The following is a 19,205-nucleotide window of genomic DNA, read 5'->3' as shown; positions in this document are numbered from 1 at the left end:
ATAAGAGTGACTACACTGGATCAGACCCAGGATCTGTTTGGTCCAGCATTGTGCCTCCTGCAGTGGCCCACGCCATTTATTGCAGAAAAAGGTACATGACCCTCAGAGTAGGTAGATTTGGGCTAATCTGTCCCATGATGGTGTCACCCTAATCCCTATTAGTGAAAGATTGTCTTGAACCCTGAAGCAAAACTAGAAAGAATACTTTGTGTCTGTGATGTCTGCCATCTTAGCCAGTGACAGGGATTGAACTGGGGCACTCTGTAGCTAAAAATGTGAATTTCTATAGCTTGAGCTAAAGGGAGAGGCTCTTACTGCAATGAATTGCTACTTTTCTACAGCCATGGTAATTCCTTTTTTAGATATGTTTTGTATAACATCATTGGAGCAAATTGCTAGGACAATATTTGAGGTGTGACTTTCATTCTATATTCTGTAGCTATCCAATTGTTCCATAAATATATATGCCACTCTGAGCTGAAACAGCCACCTTCATCACTGTCCCTTCAAGTCTCCAGCTGTCCTCCTCTGTGTCACAGAACGTTTTCCTTCTGACTGAGCTTTCAGCCTCCAGTTAGGAGTCAGAAGAGCAGCAGCAGGTTCATCCTTCGGTTTATCACATTGTCCTATTACCACTCATCCAATTCAGTATGCTACCGCAGTATACCCTGTTGTTCCTCTCCAGTAATCCCGTATGGATATTATAGCATATAAATACATTTGTAAAATATGCATTGTAAGCAATACAGATGCCTTAAAATACACAGTGAGAATAGCAAGAGAACATAATTCAGAGGAACAGATTTTTCTTAAATGTGTGTGTAGAACATTATATAACCAAATAGTGATTTAAAAGCCTTTTTTTTTCCTGGCAGTCTTTTGTTACATTTACTGGGCTATGTTAGGAGAACAATGTGCATATTTCCTTAGGGGTGATTAGAGTCACTCAACGGTGACCCTTCCAGCCAGTTGATAAGATGTATTGCCTGATGCTGACAAGGCTTTCTTATGGGTTATCCCAGGGTGATGTGAATGGCAACTTAAACTGGCAGGGGAAGAGAATTGTGCATTTATGAGAAATCCTTTATTCTCCAGAGATACTGAAAACCTTCTGAGTCAGAATACTGAATTTCTTGTTCATGGTTTTGATGATGTCACAATTCTTCTGTGAAGCCCTGAATTGAAACTTGTAATTCACTCCTGGTCACTCCATTGTCTTATCTAGTCTATCATTCACGTTTAGAAAAAATGCTATGTGCTACCACTTTATGTAGTATGCAGCATAGCTAGCCCCCTGCTTAAACAATTTTTCCAATTTGTGTCTTCAGTACAGGTAGTTTCTCATTAAGGATTTTTTCTTCTAATTTATTTGAAATGCCCATAGGGAATAAACATGTCGTTAATTCATCTTGTAACTGGATGTCACCATATCTCTATGCAGGTGCTACTGAAAGAGCATTGTACCCTCAGAAAAATTATCTTCAGGCTTCAAAGATTTAATTCTAAACACTTTAGGCTAAAAGAAAAGCACTTAAAGCAGTCAGAGTTCTTCAGGTTTCTCTTTAGATGTAAACCTTATAGTTATAGACTATAGACCTTTTATCTTTGAAAGTGAAGTTCAAAGATGTTTCTGGCTCAGAGAAGTAATGCCTATAAACTACTTATCGTACATCTAGCTATGTTTCTTTTACTATATTAATTTTATTAAATGAGAAAATGAATTGGTTTTGCACAACATTTTTAATGTGCAATCCTACTTCAACAGCTGATTAACCCATCTATCACATAAGTTGTGATGTTTGAAAATGCATCCTTTATATGATTTATTCTAGACATAAAAAAAATAAATTATGGTAGGGTTGGTGTGTGGACCGACACTAATGAAATACTATATCAATTACTTATCAGTTCAATGCACCTAAAAAACTAAGCTTATTGCATGATTAAGCTGTGCATTTCTGTAATCTTTTTGTCAGTTTAATCCTATTGAACGGTAGTTCACTTCACAAACCCATCACATAATATATTGCATAATATGACTTGATTGAAAGATGTGTTCTGGCTTTTCAGCAGTCTTTTGTCTATAATTATATGTATTTATGCATCTCTTCATTTTTATTTTGTGTACTATCAAATAGCTTGGTGCCGTTCTCCTGGGTTGCTGTTATTGTGTGCGTTTTTGGTTGACTACAACAAAAGCAATAATTCTTTTGCTACTGGAAAATAATAGGGATTCACTGCTTCAATGTATATTCTATATCTCTGTAGCCATACCACCTGGGGGTCTGACTATATCCACAAACAGCAGAGACAAGAGTTATCAGTGAAACTAGAGAATGTTTAGTTGCAACAATATTGGAGCTTACCTTCTTTGTGGGACAGTCATTTAGAATTCATATATTCTATTTGAACAGAGTTACCCATCCATTCTATTTTCATAGGCACAGTTAGCCAATACTTATATATATTTCTCCCACACCAAATGCAGTGAAGCAAAATTTTGGCATGAACATCTCAGATTCATATTCAGCAGTTGGGTGTCAGTATGTAACAAATGATGGCAGCAAACGGCCACCAGAGTCTCTAGCTGAACTGCACATGTGAGGCATGGGAGTTAGAAATGAGGAACTTCAGCTCCAAAAATTTGAGCTTAAGGTGATTCCTTTTGTGATCCCAGACTCTTTACAGTGCCTGCAAAGAGGCTATAAACTCTACCACAACTAACTGAAACTATTCTTCTTTATAATAGAGGTCTTTGGTTTTGGAGCTAAAGAGACTACATTAATTCCCCAATGACTGAATGTGTGAAGTTTGCTATTCTTTTGACTATTGTATCTGCTGATTGTGACTACAGCTTCAGTAAAGGTTGGGGCTTAGCTGTCTTAGATGGGCCTAGGACTTCAGATGTCATTTTAACTCATCCTGTGGTCACCCAGGATTTCAACATATGTAGGGATAGAATGCAGGATTATCAACTCCAGAAACAATCTTTTCATCACTCAAGCTAAGTTGTTCATGAAGTTCTCGGTGGCTATCGCTACATTAATATACTATCACGTCTCAAAAGCTAAACAGGATCTGGTCTGGTCAGTTTTTTTGAAGGGTAACTTTGAAGGACAATCTGAGGCATGCAGATACTGTTGGTGACCCATTAAGTGGCATACTTCTCTTGGATTCTGTATATTTAATAAATTTTCATTTAAAACATAAAGTCATCTATTCATGACTCCAGGAGCCTTTGATACATTAAAAATCAATTATAAAAGAAAAAAGCAAGCATCATCTCCTTATCTGAAAACAGAAAATGCTAGTTTAAAAAAAATCCAAATAGTAGTTTACCTTGCAGAACATATAAGCCATCATTGTCCACCTCCCTTCTCAAAAGACCAAGAATGATAGATGAGCTTTGCAACATATCCAGAATTCAGGCGATTTAAGACTAGGAAGGAGTAAATTCAGGCTGCAATTGAAGTGAATTGCCAGAGATATATGGAACAGCTTGCATAGTAGTGCAACCCCCAAAGATCAATATTATCTATTTCTTGATCATATAAATATTTATATGCACCCACACTCTTAAAACAATGTTCAAGACAAAAAAATGTCCTATCTCAATTCATTCAAAATCTCTCTTGTTTACTACAGGGATGAAAAGGGAAATCTTCCATGTGATGATATTGGCAGACATATAGTGGGCAAGCCAGTTCATAAGGGTTCCGAATCTCCAAATTCATTTCTTGACCAGGAATATCGCAAGCGCTTTAATGTGGTTGAAGAAGATGCAGTCTTATACTGCTATGAATATGAGAAAGGAAGAACAGGCGGCTCTGGGAGAAGAGAGAGCACTCCAACGTATGGTATGGCATTGTTTTAATAAGGATAATCCAAATCCCCTTGTTTAGTTGTAGTAGATTTGTTGGTTTATGTGTCCTTTTGAAATAGAAAATGTGAGTATCAATCTGATTTTCTATGAATCTTATTATGGGAAGATCTCAGGCTAAAAGCTTTTGATATTGTGTATCAAAAAACCCTACTAAATGACTTAAGGCATAAAAAATGGAAGATTAGTCCAATCCCTTATTCTTTATGATGATTGTCAAACAATTTTTCTGTCCAGAAAGTTGTACTTAATAATATTATCAGCTTCACCGTCCAAATTATTGGATCACTATTCTTAACCCAGTTTACAACTTCTCCCAGGGTATGCAGGAGATAACTTTGAGTTACCATTGTGTAAGGAAAGCAGCCAGTAACCAATTTATTTACAACAAGGATACAGGATGCAAGTGGTTCCCTGCATAATGACATATGTTGCATAGGCCCTAAAAATGGCTATATTAGTAAGAACTGTCCTGTGGTTTTCCTCTATTTCCAAAAATGAAGTATGACTGATTGCCTGCATTTTGTAACATTATGTGAATTCTTGCTTACCTTAAACTATGTGGATTGTAACAACTTTTTAATTATAATAGATCACTCTTGGCTTGAGGTTAATATATTGTCCCAGTATGCAAGTTACTCAATGCTCCTCTACACTGTAAGGTTGGTGAGGTGACATCTTTTATTGGACCAACTTCTGTTGGTGAAAGAAACAAGCTTTCAAGCTCCACAGAGCTCATCTTCAGGTCTTGATGTGAAGCTGGGACCAATATGGTTACAACAACAGTTCATCTAGTAATGTGGAGTGTGCAAGTGTGTGTGTGTGTGTGTGTACACACATACATAAATATACACAACAGTATTGTGCTCTGCTGGATCGAATTTCAGACCAGTTCATGTCTCCCTCTAGTGACTGGCCCAAAGAAGATATAGGATGGGACTTCCAAAGGGATACCAATGGGAGCTGAGCACCTAACATCCTTAGGCTCCTTTGAAAACCTCAGCTATAATCCATAGAGCTATCACACTATTGGAGCTTCTGCATTAGCTGAAGTAGTACATTTTCACAGCTTTGGAACAGAAGAACTTTGTTTCTGTTCCTGCTGAAAATTGAGACGTTGCCATGGTGTGGAAAGAAGTTAGGAGGGAATCCACCGGTATCATATAGGACCATATACTTTCTGTTTTAGGTCCAACTGAGGCATCTATTTGTGGAATTTTCCTCACTGCCCAAATTCAGACAAGGCTTATACCAGTGGGGTTCTCACCACTACAATGTAGTGATGAAGCAAATTGAGCCATTTCAGAGACAAATTAGTTTGTACCCACTCCCTCACATACTATGCTACCACTCTCATACCTTTACCTTGCCAAAAAAGGAATTCAACTGAATTTTGTCTGTCTCCAAAAAATAATCAGAATGTATTGAGCATAACTGTTGTGTAGAGAATCAGTCTGCCCTTAACAAGATATTTTGACTGCTGTAATTTTAGCTGAGCTAAAATTAGTTATTGAATACTGTTCAATGCATTTGCTGTTCTATTTTAATTAAGTTCAATGTAAAATGCATGTTGGAATAACTATGGTAATCTTGACACCACCTTCCTTTTTAGGAAAAGACAAAGTAGAATTAATTTATCACAGTGCACAGATTCAGTACACCATACTCAGTCCTTGATTGCAGCCAAGCTTTTGAAATCCTTTGAGAGAGAAGGTACAAACTGAACTCAAGCTGAATAAAATATTCTCAGGACTCTGTGTAATACACATACAGAATATTAAAGGATGCATTTTCACAAAGATGCACCTGCTTGCAGAGTGTGCCTTTTAAAAAGAGAAGAGTGGCGGAGACGAGCCCTGGAGCATCCTTAAAGACAGTTATTGTCAGTTTTATCCCAGCCCTCACTTTATTTATTTTTTTTAAGGAAAGAGTCAAAACAAGTAGAAGCAAGTGATTGTTCTCTCTATATAAAATAAAAATTGCAGGGTGGGGTAGTCTAGGATCCCACAGAATTCCTTTTTCAAAGCAGTAATAATTCCCACCTGCTTGCTGCTATTGTAACTGAGGGAACCAACATCATTTAGTTATAGCAGCCAAAGGGAATGATGGCAGCATGAAGCATAAGGACCTATAAAACTAAACTGTTTAGCAAAAATACCATATGAATGTTCGTTTGTCTCCAGTGTACCAGAGTAACACACATGTTGCAGCATTAACATTTTTTTAAAAGTATATATTGGTTGTGACCATTGCGTTGAATATGTTTAACCACCCAACATTGGACATAAGGTGCAGATATTTGAATGATGCTGTGAACTCAGGGAGTGGCATTTACTCTGTTATGTTCCGCTATCCCTATCATTATTGCCTCTGATTTTATTTCCTTCTGTTCTTTCATGGGGATGGATGAGCATGGCCCTTAGTGTTTTGAGAATAATAATTTCCTCTGCAGTAAAATAAAACATGTGACAATACAGTACTTTGGAATTCCTCGGTAGCACCTTTCACTCACTTTATTTAAAAAGAAAAATTTCCAATATGATCGCAGATATATAAGAACTGTTCCATGAGTGCAGTGGTTTCAGAGAATACTTTTCTAAACTAAGCTGATCATACAGAGAAATGCTATCATTGAGATATATTTGTGTGCATCAGATTTTTGCTCTTCGTAAATTCTACTTATTTTTGAGGGTTTGTCAACAATTTGCCCCCAAATGCTGAAAAAACGATATTTCCATGTACATGTTGATGCTTAATTTTTTTTTCTACTGAAAAGAATTGTCACTGTATTTTAAGGGCCCAAACCCTACAAACACTTATGCATGTATTTAACTTTAAGCATAAGAATAGTTCACAGGGCATTTGCAGGATTCAGGCCTAAATGATTAAAGCTTCTTCTCACCTATTTCCCCTCCACCAGCCCTAAAACTAGTTAATATTGAGATCAGTGTCAAAATAAAATGTAGTTCAAATACATTCTCCATTTAAAATAGCCTCTAGAAAGACTATAGGTGAGTTTTCCATGTATCTCAAATCAGTAATCGGTGTTGATTATCGAATTCTCTAGTATGCTGGTCTGAGCCACATGAACATTATTTTCTCTCAAAGACTGAATATATTGTAGCTAGCCTACACTGGCCCAAAGGAGCAGACTATAGAGTCTATTCTTTGCCTCAGTGTTCTTACTTAGAATTAGACTGTTGTTGGAGTGGGACAACTCCATATTATTGTAGATAAAATTAGGCATATGCATATTTTCTTATGGTGTTTCTAACTTGGGTGGAGGGGAAAGTAGCACTCATTGTTTTATTAAGGTGTTGTCTTAGCTGGAGAATTATAGTTCATTTTGTAATCATTATGTGATTATACTCTTGTGAAAAAAGCCCAAAATCTGTACATCAGTATAAGAAACTGGGGTAATAACTTTTCACTTCACTTCTCTATTGAACATTGTATTAGCTCAGAAAGGTAGTTGTCTTGCCTTTAACTGAGCTACATTGCTAGACTGTGCCCTCTTCTAAGTCAGATGTTTAAACTGCTATATATACCTATGCAGCATAATTAATGGGTGTGTACTACAGTGTCTTGCTACTGGGTATCACTTTTGTGAGGCTGGTGCAATATCTCCTCTTGGTTCAAAATGTCACAGCGTATAAATCCTCCTGTAAAATTCTCATCATCCCTCTAATTTTGAACTGTGTGCACATTTTCTGTTACAGCTCACATGGCTCTCTAAAATGCTCAGGGCATTACATCAACTTAGCTACACCTATTAAAATTGGATGTTTCATTTATTATAATTGCAGAGTGCAGTCACATCCTGAGCTGCATTAGGATTTGAATGCCACAGACCTAGAGTAAAGATGGCCAAAGTTCAGGTGCATAGAAACACTGGGATGCTTAAAGATCTGCCCGGGGGTTAATTATTATGCTACATGATACTTTTCCAAGTTGCCACTGTGAGGACTGAGCTATAAATATGTGGATCATAGTTAGCACTGGGAAACGGCGGGGTTATTTAATCCTTCTATAGAGCCTTTCATCTTTGTTAGTTGATTGTAATTTAATTTGTTTCTCTTGTGTACACCGTACTATTCAATCCCTTTCTGTGTTTATTAGTTAAAATGTACTTATTTTTTAGAGTATCCAAGTTCCAGTCACTAAAATGCCCCCAAAGCTTTCCACACGTAATTTATCCACACAGGGTTTATATGTGGCATATGAAATGTGTAAAACCAAAACAGTTTGTTTTGTGGTGAATTACCAGTGCATGCCAAATGGAGTTGGAGAGTCCAGAGCATTAATTGTTTTCAGCACAAGCTCATAATCAATAATATGATAAAATCATTTTTAAATGCCTTTGGGCCTGCTCCTTCAGTTGAGATCAAAAAGACTTAGTTATTTTTCAGAAATGAGGGAATTGGGTTTTTGACAATTTTAAAGGATAGATTTCTGACTAGTTCTCTATTACTGACTGGTAGCTACCATACAGTTATTGCTAATTGACCTTTGAGAGCATCAGCTTACATCCCAAATTAGAAGTTTCCCTGAGAATGTTCTTTAGAGGATCCATGTGAGTTGAAGAGGAGATTGGCAGAGTAGGAAAATGAATGAAATTTGCCATCATGGGAGATCATTTAGGCAATCCAATGGATAGTTCATATATGAATAAATACGGAGCTTTAGAAATCAACACATAGAGAAAACATTTGTTATGAATGTGGTCCTTGGTAATGATCAGACCTACCTGTTTTTTATTACAGCTTTACAAAAAGTCTTGTTGTGGTAGATGCAGTATTTTTTGTATAGTATGGTTTGAGTTCAGTACAGTGCAGCACAGAAGAGAATGCTCATATTTCCAGAGAAGTAACCATGAAAATTCTTAATTGTATAAATATAGGAGGCTAATATAGGCATCAGTTCAACACTATCCCTATTCAGGAAAGCACTTAAGCATGTGTTTCAGTGAAGCAGTAACTTCAGTGGGACTTAAGCACATGCTTAAAGTTAAGCAGGTACAGTATTTAAATGATTTCCTGAATAGAGATACTTTCCTGATTTGTGCCCATTGACAATCCCGGACTTTTTTTTTTAAAGATATTCCTCTATACTGTCTTATTTTTTGAGGATTATAAATGACCCCCTTAGTGTACAAAACACATAGCATGATTTTAATAATCCCATACATTACATACTTGAATGGGTTGACAGACATGCTTGAATATTTGTTTTCGGTATAACTGTGTGATAGATGAAGTGGGGGCGAGGGAGGAGTAGCTCCCTTTGATGGACACCCAGCCAGCCAGTTAGCTGTAAAATCCCTCTTGGTAGCTGTTCTCTACTTGCTTTACCTGTAAAGGGTTAAAAAGTCCCCCAGGTAAAGAAAAAAAAATGGCCACCTGACCAAAAGAGCCAACGGGAAGGCTAGAACTTTTTAAAATTGGGAAAGAAACTTTCCCTTTGTCTGTTGTTCTCTCTGGGCTGAAGAGATGGGCAGCAGGAATGCTGTGTAAAGTTTGAACCAGATATGAAAACCATCAGATCATATCTAGAACTACTTTTAACAACTCAAAATAAAAATATGTAAGTAAATTAGGAATGTTTAGGAAGACGCAATTAGGTTTATTTTTTGTTTATTTTTTAAGGCTTGTGGACTCCTCTGTGCTAACCCCAGATACTTTAGTTTGCTTGTAACCTTTAAGGTAACCCCCAAGAAAGCTATTTTGTGTGCTTAATTTTTGGAATTGCTCTTCTAAAATCTAGCAAAAGCCTAAGTTCCAGATGTATTTTCTTCCTTTTTGTTTTTAATAAAATTTACCTTTTTTAAGAACAGGATTGGATTTTTGGTGTCCTAAGAGGTTTGTGCATATGCTGTTTGATTAGCTGGTAGCAACAGCTGATTTCCTTTGTTTTCTTTCTGAGCTCTTCCCCGGAGGGGGGGTCAAAGGGCTTGAGGGTACCCCACAGGGAGGAATTCCCAAGTGCTCCTTCTTGGGTCCAAGGGGTTTTTTTGCATCTGGGTGGTGGCAGCGTTTACCAAGCTAAGGTCAGAGAAAAGCTGTAACCTTGGGAGTTTAATACAAGCCTGGAGCGGCAAGTATTAATTTTTAAAATCCTTGAGGGCCCCCACCTTCTGTACTCAAAGTGACAGAGTGGGGATTCAGCCCTGACAAACTGTATATCTTGTCTTTCTATATATTTATTTACAGAAATCTTTCTAGTAATGTCAATTAAGAAAACTTTCCAGGTTATTTTCATTTGAATTTTGCTGTGTTTTGAGACTAAAGTTATATTCATATTGTTATGCATTGTGACTAATGGATTGGTAAGCAAAAAGTAAGAATTCATTCTGTTTGTAAAAACGTTTAAAATATTTTGGGTTTGGACTGCCAGATATTGCAGTATATGCTATGAGGTTGTATTGCTGCCTTGTATCAGTACATTATTTAACTTGTTGAATATTTCAGATCTCCTTAAATAGCTAGTAATCAGGTGGTGCAAAACTCCTTTCCATTGACCAATGTCGGTACTTTTGGAACTTTCTTAAAAGGAATGACAATTCGCAGCATTTTTAAAAATACCCCCATGGCTCTCAAATTAAAACTTTAAGTATAATCATTTGATGTGTCTCTTTTCTGTTGTTGTCTAAAATGTGAGTGAATTTTCCAGACTTAATATGCTGTGTTTTGGGTGGGTGAAATGCTTCATCCAGAGGGGCTACATTTGAGGTTTGAAATCGTTGTTTCCGTGCCCATTCAGTCATTGATGTATCTACTAAGACAGACACAAAGTTGCCATTTGTGGTCCTGTTTTTTGTGATATGGACACAGCCCTGATATCCGTTAGTCTGAGACCAAAAGCTCATTTCACATAGGGCATAAAACAATTCTCTCTATATCTTAAATTGCATTACAGAGTAATTAACAGATGCTAAGTGGAAATGACTTGGAAGCCTTTATGTGCTTGGAAGAAGCTCGTTCTAAACCTTGAGTTTTAAGTCTGATGTTACTGAGAGGGATTTTTTTCTATGTCACTGGGGTTATTTCCTAAAATTTTTGAAAAGTTCCATGGAATACTTACCTTCCATTTAGACCATTAACAATAATGGACTGAATGAATTTATGTTTTAACCTCTTGTCCAGAAGATATACTGGCTCTTTTCCCATAAATAATTAGCCTTGTAGAATTAACGTACGTATTAACACTTCATTTAAAATATTTTGAAGTATACAAGACATTGTAAGAATTTGGCATGACACCATTTTTTCCTCTGTTTTAGGCAAACTAAGACCTATCTCTATGCCAGTGGAATATAACTGGGTAGGGGATTATGAAGATCCCAATAAGATAAAAAGAGATAGTCGGAGAGGTAAGTGACCTGGGACACTGCAGTGCTGTATGTTTTTCTTAGCATCACTTAAACTGTAACAAGCTTTCCTTAAGTCAAGTCCTCATTTGGGCCCTCTCTTAAAATGTGGATTTCTGATAACATAATCTTGGAGTGTTCCCATTTTTCATTATGTATACTTGATTTTTGCTCATCCCCATGTTCTCTGCATAGGGCCTGAGGAAGTTGCACAGCAGAGGGGTACCAATTCAATTTGGCTGTGTTTCATTATATTGACATTGCATTATTTGAACACGGTGCCATCTGACTCTTTTTGAAATTGGTCCCAAAATTTCATAAAATGATTTGTTTTACTGTTATGACACACAATTAATGTGGATATTTTAAATCCCCTTAGCTTGAGGGATTGTTATTTTTGGCTGGAAAACATCCCAGGGGGAGCTAGGAGGGCTCAGCTAGAAACAGGTCAGAGATGAGATGTTCTCCAGATGAGAGGTTCAGCTGCAGAATTCCACTGTGCATCCATCCAATATATTCATAGACTTTAAGGCCAGAAGGGATAATCTAGTATGACTGTCTGTATAACAGGCCATAGAATTTCACCCAGTTTCCAATATATTGAGCCCAAGGCAAAACAAAATTAAAACATGCCCATTGTTGAATATTTTCATCGCAGTACACCTCTACCCCAATATAACGCGATCCAATATAACATGAATTCGGATATAACGCTGTAAAGCAGCGCTCTGGGGGGGGGGGGCTGCGCGCTCCGGCGGATCAAAGCAAGTTCGATATAACGCGGTTTCACCTATTACGCGGTAAGATGTTTTGGCTCCCGAGGACAACGTTATATCGGGGTAGAGGTGTAATACCCAGAGACTGCATTGTGCTAAGCACTATACCAATACGTGAAGACATGGTCCCAAAAAAGCATACGCTCTAGGGAAAGACCAATGTTTTAACAAACTGTTCTTACCCCATCATTGTTTTATGTTCACACCTTGTAATTTGAAGTTCCGAGGTTGTAGTATTGATACCTCTTAAACTACAATGATACACTAATGAAAAGAAAGAATATAGCTTACTGTATGCAGCAAAAGACCACTAGCATAGTTTGCCTTACCACTACAAAAAGGAATTATTTGTATTGTGGTGGTGTTTAGTATTCAAGGATCAGAAGCCTCTTGTTCTTGGTGCACATACAATTGAAAAGCTGTCCCTATCCTAAGAAGCTTGCTGTCCAAATATAAGATGAGACTCAACAGATGGATAAAAACCAGGAGGGAGAACAAGGTAAAGTGAAATAGTCAATGCAAAATATACACCACCTTATTCATCTATGATCTAGTTTCTAAGAATAAGACTGCAGATGTCATAGTAAAGTAATAACTGTGTATTTGGGGGAAGACCTGAGGGCAAATGATTTTTTTTTCTAATTTCTTTGACATGAATCTTGAACCTTGACCATCCCAAAATAACTATTGGTATGTTAGCATATTCACAACATACAAATAATTTTTGGAATACATTTTGTTTTATGAGGCAGAGCTAAAGACTTCAAAAATGAAGATAAACCTTAGCAACAGACGAGTGCAGTATATTTAGGAAGAAGAAGTGGCATTTATTAAATGATTTGCAATTCAGTCTTTTATTACTTTTTTTTCAATAGAAAATTCATTACTTCGCTATATGAGCAATGAGAAAATAGCTCAAGATGACTACATGTTTCAAAGGAATAGCAAAAAGGATACAGGGAAAAAATCCAAAAAGAAAGGAGACAAGAATAATAGTCCAAGTCATTACTCCTTGCTGCCTAGTTTACAAATGGATTCATTAAGACAAGAAGTCATTGGCACACCTGGGCCAGACACCACCTACTACCATGTGAGTAAAAATAACAAGATGCATGATGATGATGAGAGACCGGCTTGTCACTTTTTAATATTGCTTATTGCACCCTTTTCTGTTTGATCCTATTTCAGTTGTTACTGTTCTGAGTATAATTGTGCCCTCTTCCCTCCCATCTTTTGGAACTCTGATTTTAATCTTACAAACTGGGGAATGGATATATCTACAACTGTGTTTAAACTCAACTCATGATCCTAAAGGGGATTATGTTTGAAATGGAGTTTGCCATCTTTTTCTTGCCAGCCTCAGCATAGGGAAATCATCTGATCAAATAACTATTACCATTCAAGTATATATTTCACTGTGATTTCATATGTCAGATATCATTAGGCATATTACTATATGTATGATTGATATGACCTGGAAAGGATCAACACAATAGTGGGGAAAACTGAGGGTTTTTTTTCTACTTTTGATTAAGAAGAATCCTAAAGTCAGTAGCTGCTTTTAGCATATAGCCCTCAGTGACTCTGAAAGAGAAGAGTGTTGAATTTGATGTGGCATGTCAGGTAAATCTTTTAGGTATGTCCAAAAATGAAGTATTAGTTAGAAAACAGCAAGATGTTTTGGACCTGCTGTCATTTTTCCACATGGAATAACTACTAAATATTAAATGTTTAGGTCTTGATACAGTATAGGGGAATATAATATACCTCCCCGAAAAGTGAAACTTGATCAGCAATTAATCTCATACTATGGGGTTTTCTTATTGTTCGGTACATTCGTTTGAAGTATATTACTGATAATAATTCATTTGAGTACATTTAAAGGAGGAAAACAAATGTATTCACAACTTTTTTTATTTTTGAGTTAAATAGCTGTGTTCTCCAGGTGGAAGGAGCATCGCAAAAATAAGTTGCTTAGCCTTACTGTATTCCTCCAAGAGAGAAGCAAATAAGTTCTGCAGCAGGGTTATCAAACTAATTGCTGTTATTTTCATAGATCAGGAAAAGAGCCATAATCTAGAATGTCAGTATGCATGGGATCTGTTGTTATGGCTTGATCCCAATTTCTGCTGTGATGGTGTGTGTTCACAGCAGATGGAGCTCCACTGAGACTAGTAGGAAACAGGTGCTCTGTTCTCCTCTTATAATACACTGGGCCAGATCCTCAGAGGTTGTCAGTTGATATAGTTTAATTGAAGTCAATGGTGCAACATTGATTTACATCATCTGATCATCTGGCCCATTAATTTTAATACTTCCTTTGATGCTCCTGTGTATACAAGTTTGATCATTTTCAAGAAAGGTCTTATAAACGTGGTACAGTAGAGCTACTCATGGATCACTTTAATTAACAGGAGCAGTAGGAGCAGTGAATGTGCTTTCCTTGTATGTTAATCCACATGCAGTTGGTGTTTTGCCTTTTGTAGTGCTAACATCTTGCAGTGTCACCTTTAGGGCAATACAAATTAAGTCCATAAACTGTCATCTCTGAGTAATCAGTGAAAGTAGAAACAAATGATTCATCTAGCAGGTTGTGAAGTCAGATTGCTTTATAGCGCTCTTCTTTGTACATAAATTGTTTATAAATTTTATCCTCTTCCTCATGTCTGCAGCCAGTGCTAGCAGAAATCTAAATCAAACCAAGAAACCTTAAAATCAAACGTATTGAAAATTAGGAAATTCGAGGTTGGAATTTTTCTGTCTTTAGAAGTGTAATGAATTTTCAGCACCTCTTCTTATGTTCATATAATGCTCATTTTTTTCTGCATTCACCACTTTTCTCCATTTCATGCTCTCCTTTCTTTATATACATATTTTAGGTGTGGTTCTCTTCTGAAAAATGCTATTTTGGGGTTACATGATTGTTGTCTATCAGTGACTTCCCAATTTGCTTAGTTTCCAAAAATGTTTTTTTTTCTAACTAGTAGCACCACAAACTCCACCAGAATCTGAAAATGAATCTAGAGTCTTTATTACTTATGTATAATTGACAGTAAGGATACCTGTTTAGTGCCATTAACCTTCAGGGAGATTGTACATGTCTGTCAGAAAGAGAAGAGACAGGACTGGGATGTAGTAAACACAAGGAGAGTTGTTTATTCAGAATGCTAGACACACATAGACCCTTTGTCTCCTTGGTGTTCTAGCTCTTAGATGGAGGAAAACAGCTTAGGAAAACAGCTGCACTATGTTACCACACAGTACGGTCTATCTGTTTTTCTGGACCATATTAAGCAATTGTGAAATAGTGCTTAACATCCTACATAAGTAAGGGTGTAATGTGGCTTCCAGAATCTGTTACTAGCAGTGAAGCTGAGAAGGAAAGAGACAAACATGGAATCCTTCACAGAACACCATCTTTGGTGTCGCTTTGTAGAGAGGAGCCACACTTTGAAGACATTGAAAATCCTGTGTATTAAGGCTATGTGGTAGACCCCTAAAATTATACTAGTAGTGTAGGTACAACAGAGGAAATATTGGCAGAAGAGTAGAATGGAAATATCTTCAGAGGACTAAAGTTTTATAAATACTTTTAGGTCATAGTTCTGAAAATATTGTTTATGAATACAGCATTGTCTGTTATGCTGCTTAATTAAACTAAGATGATAAATTTGCTTCTTCACTCATAGTTGTGTGATTTAAATTAGCAATTTCCTTAAATAAATAGATTTTGCCACTTCTTACTTATACTGAAGGTATGTATGAAAGTAATAGCTATTTTGAAAGCTGGCAAAATTTCTGCTTTCTAGTTCCTGAAGAAAATAATGAGCATGAAGTTCATACTGTAAAAGAAGTTGTGTGTGTGTGTGTGTGCGCATGCGTGCATATGTGTGCACATGTACATTTTAAGGACAAATATTTTTAAAATATTGCATGATAAATAATAGACCCATATGTCCTCAAATGGTGATCTGTGAACCATCAGTTATCTACAGAGTACACCTCTACCCCGATATAACGCGACCCGATATAACACGAATTCGGATATAACGTGGAATAGCCGCGCTCCGGGGGAGGGCGGGGCTGCGCATTCCAGTGAATCAAAGCAAGTTCGATATAATGCGGTTTCACCTATAATGCGTTAAGATTTTTTTGGCTCCCGAGGACAGCATTATATCGAAGTACAGATGTACTTGATTCATAGATTTTTAAGAGCAAAAATGGACCATTGTGATCATCTAGTCTGACCTCCTCATAACACATGCAATTGGATTTTCTTGAATTATGAATTCAAGTCCAATAATTTTGATTGTCTAAAATATGCTCCAGTTCAAAGATCCAGTCTTGATTTAGAAATTTCCGGTGATGGAGAATCCACCACAACTCTTGATAAGTTGTTCTGAAGGTTAATTACTTCCACTTAAAATGTTGTGCCTTATTTCTAGTCTAAATATTATCTGTGCCTTATTTCTAGCTTCAACTTCCAAGCATTGGATCCAGTTGTCTGCTAGATTGAAGAGCCTTCTATTATCAAATTTCTGTTCCCCAAGTAGGTACTTATCAAGCAAGTCACACCTTAACCTTCTCTCTGATAAACTGAACAGATTGAGCCAAATACAAAGCTAATATAACTCCCTACTCCTACTTGAGAATCCCTATTTATGCGCACAAGGATTACATTAGCCCAGTGGTTCTCAACCTATTTACAGTTGTGGGCTTCATCCCATGCTACCTGTATGGCCCTAAAGATGTCACTTGGGCTGCAGCGGTGTGCTGATTGGATTGCAAGCGGCCCACGGGCCACAGGTTGAGAACCACTGCATTTTGTCCACGCATCACACTGGAAGCATGTTCAGCTGATTACCCACCATGACTCCTAAATCTGCTTCCCAGGATAGAATCCCCCATCTTGTAAGTATGGCCTGCATTGTTTATACCTAGATATATGACCTTATATTTGGATGGATCACAACAGATTTTTTTATTCCACTTATCTTACCAAGTGATCCAAATCACTCTGTATTACTAATCTATCCTCATTATTTACCACTCCCCAATTTTTGTGTCATCTGCAAACTATCTCAATGATGACTGTATGTTTACTTATAGGTCATTGATAAGTGTCACATATCATAGGATCCCTACAAATCCATGCAGTCATTCCTCATTTACAATTACATTTTGAGACTTATTAGTTAGCCAGTGTTTAATCCATTTAATATATGCTGTGTTCATTTTGTATGTTGCTGGTTATTCACAGATACAGCCAGCGCCATGGAACCAGCTGGCCATCTTCTTGCTTTTAGATGGTTTTCTGTACATGTCTTGTCAGGGGGAAAAAAATGCATGACAAAAAAAAATACATTGACAAATTGGATTATTGCCTACATAAATTATACACTACTGTCTTGTAAATAAAACTGGTAATTGTAATTAGCAATGTTCATTATAATTCAAAAGCACATAACTACCATTTATGTGTTAAAATAAAAAATACATCAACCCATTTTCTCCTGAAATATGTAGTTCAATTCAAAAGAGGTTTGTTATCACACAGAAACTAAAAATTAATGATATGTTCTGAGTTAATAACCTGAGGCCTTTAAAAACTTGGTAGTCTGTGAATTGTATTATTTTGTTGTTGTTTTTTTATTCATTTTTCTTTATCAGAACAGTGACATTACCAAATCCTTAAAACAGTTTAAGGTTTGTAATTGACTTACCATGGCTACAAATGTCTGCTCAGGAAACATGTTAAAGAGTTATGGCTTTGAAAATTAAATAGTTGTTAATTATATCCACTAAATGTGTTTAACTGTTACATCAGTATACACACGTCCTTTAACAAAATGTGAAAGCAAGCTAGTTTATATTTTAGTCTGCGAAGGAGATTGAAGGTGGATAAGAAAGAAATAATAATTTTAAGATTATCCATCATGTCACTACATAGTTTTGAGGTTTTTTCATTCCAGGAAACATTGCAAACCTACATTGATTTTTGACCAAGTTGGGTTTTTTTTCCTCTTCTTTTTCTTCCGTGTTGTTGAGGAAATATCAACCAGAGTGTTAATATTTTTATTAAGTCAAGGCAAACTCTTTGAGCTGCTGCTATAATCCAAAGCACAGTCAGGGGTTCAAAGTGATGTATTACTGTGGATACAAAGTGGTGCACTTAAAGTTGTCGTGGACCTTTGGGACTCTGACACACACAGTTACATTTTTGTAAGTTTGCTGTAGTGTACTTCATAGGAATTTCCCCACCATGTTATGCTTTATTTTTGTTACAGGAAAAGAAAGTAGCTATTTAAGGGATAAATTGTGTCATGGGGTCAAGGCAAGTTGTATAATGTAAATAAATAATACTTTCTATCCCTCTAGAAATAGCACTACTGTTGGAAGGAAAAATAAACTGACTTAACACAATAGAACATTATGCAAGTAAAACAAGCATTATTCATAAATTGTTCCCAAATCAAATGTAAGAAATTGTTATTGTTGACATCACCAGTAATCAGGTTCCCCGTGAAAGGCAGGATATTAAAATTTCCCCTTACCATACTATAATGTAACAAATGGCCATATTACCTGTATGTCATTTTCCCCCTTTTCCAAATGATTTTATACTCTGTTGTTCTTTCAGTGTATTAGTCAATTCCTGTTGATCTGCTGTTTGTAAAGGTAGCTAAACAGCATTATAACTTCTCATGGTCTCTAGATATTCAGCACCCTTTTAAATCATTTTGACACTGAGCTAGCAATGCTTTTTTTGAGCGGTGTACTTTTCATTGAAAAGACTGGACTTATTCAGTGGTTGAGATATAACTGATAGAGGCCTATGAAGCCAGAAAATGTGGGTGGAGAGAGAAGAGAGACAAGCAGAGCAATTCTTGGGATTTTTGTTGAGGATTAATTAACTTATACTTTGAGATACCTCCAAAATTAATTGATATTTATATATTAAATATGGGAAGACGTGAGCCTGAGGCCACCATTAGCCTCTTGCTGCAGATTTGATTCAGTTTGTGCACACTTGCAACTGGCGGGGGGAGACCCCAAAACAAAAAAGAAACAAAAACGCAGGAGTAGCAATCAAAACCAGGAGTTTTTAACCAGGAGTAGCAATCAAAAAAGATGGGAGAACATCTAGGTGATTTTCAGCACCTTTCTATAGTGTTGTACAACT

General features: G+C 36.7%; 1 protein-coding gene across 4 annotated transcripts in view; it reads left to right on the top strand.

The window, feature by feature from the left end:
• CNKSR2 (connector enhancer of kinase suppressor of Ras 2) overlaps nt 1–19,205 on the top strand; it is a 363,733-nt gene that overhangs the window by 226,927 nt on the left and 117,601 nt on the right. For all 4 annotated transcript variants that reach the window (XM_034755470.1, XM_034755460.1, XM_034755453.1 and 1 more), the window contains 3 exons: nt 3,646–3,857; nt 11,160–11,249; nt 12,898–13,112. In XM_034755470.1, the coding sequence (XP_034611361.1) occupies nt 3,646–3,857; nt 11,160–11,249; nt 12,898–13,112 (517 nt within the window). The remainder of the gene's footprint in view (nt 1–3,645; nt 3,858–11,159; nt 11,250–12,897; nt 13,113–19,205) is intronic.

This window comes from Trachemys scripta, chromosome 1, assembly GCF_013100865.1.
Source record: "Trachemys scripta elegans isolate TJP31775 chromosome 1, CAS_Tse_1.0, whole genome shotgun sequence".
Classification (NCBI taxonomy): Eukaryota; Metazoa; Chordata; order Testudines; family Emydidae; genus Trachemys; species Trachemys scripta.
Note: the sequence above shows the minus strand (reverse complement) of the source record. Positions and strands in the feature narration are given on the sequence as shown.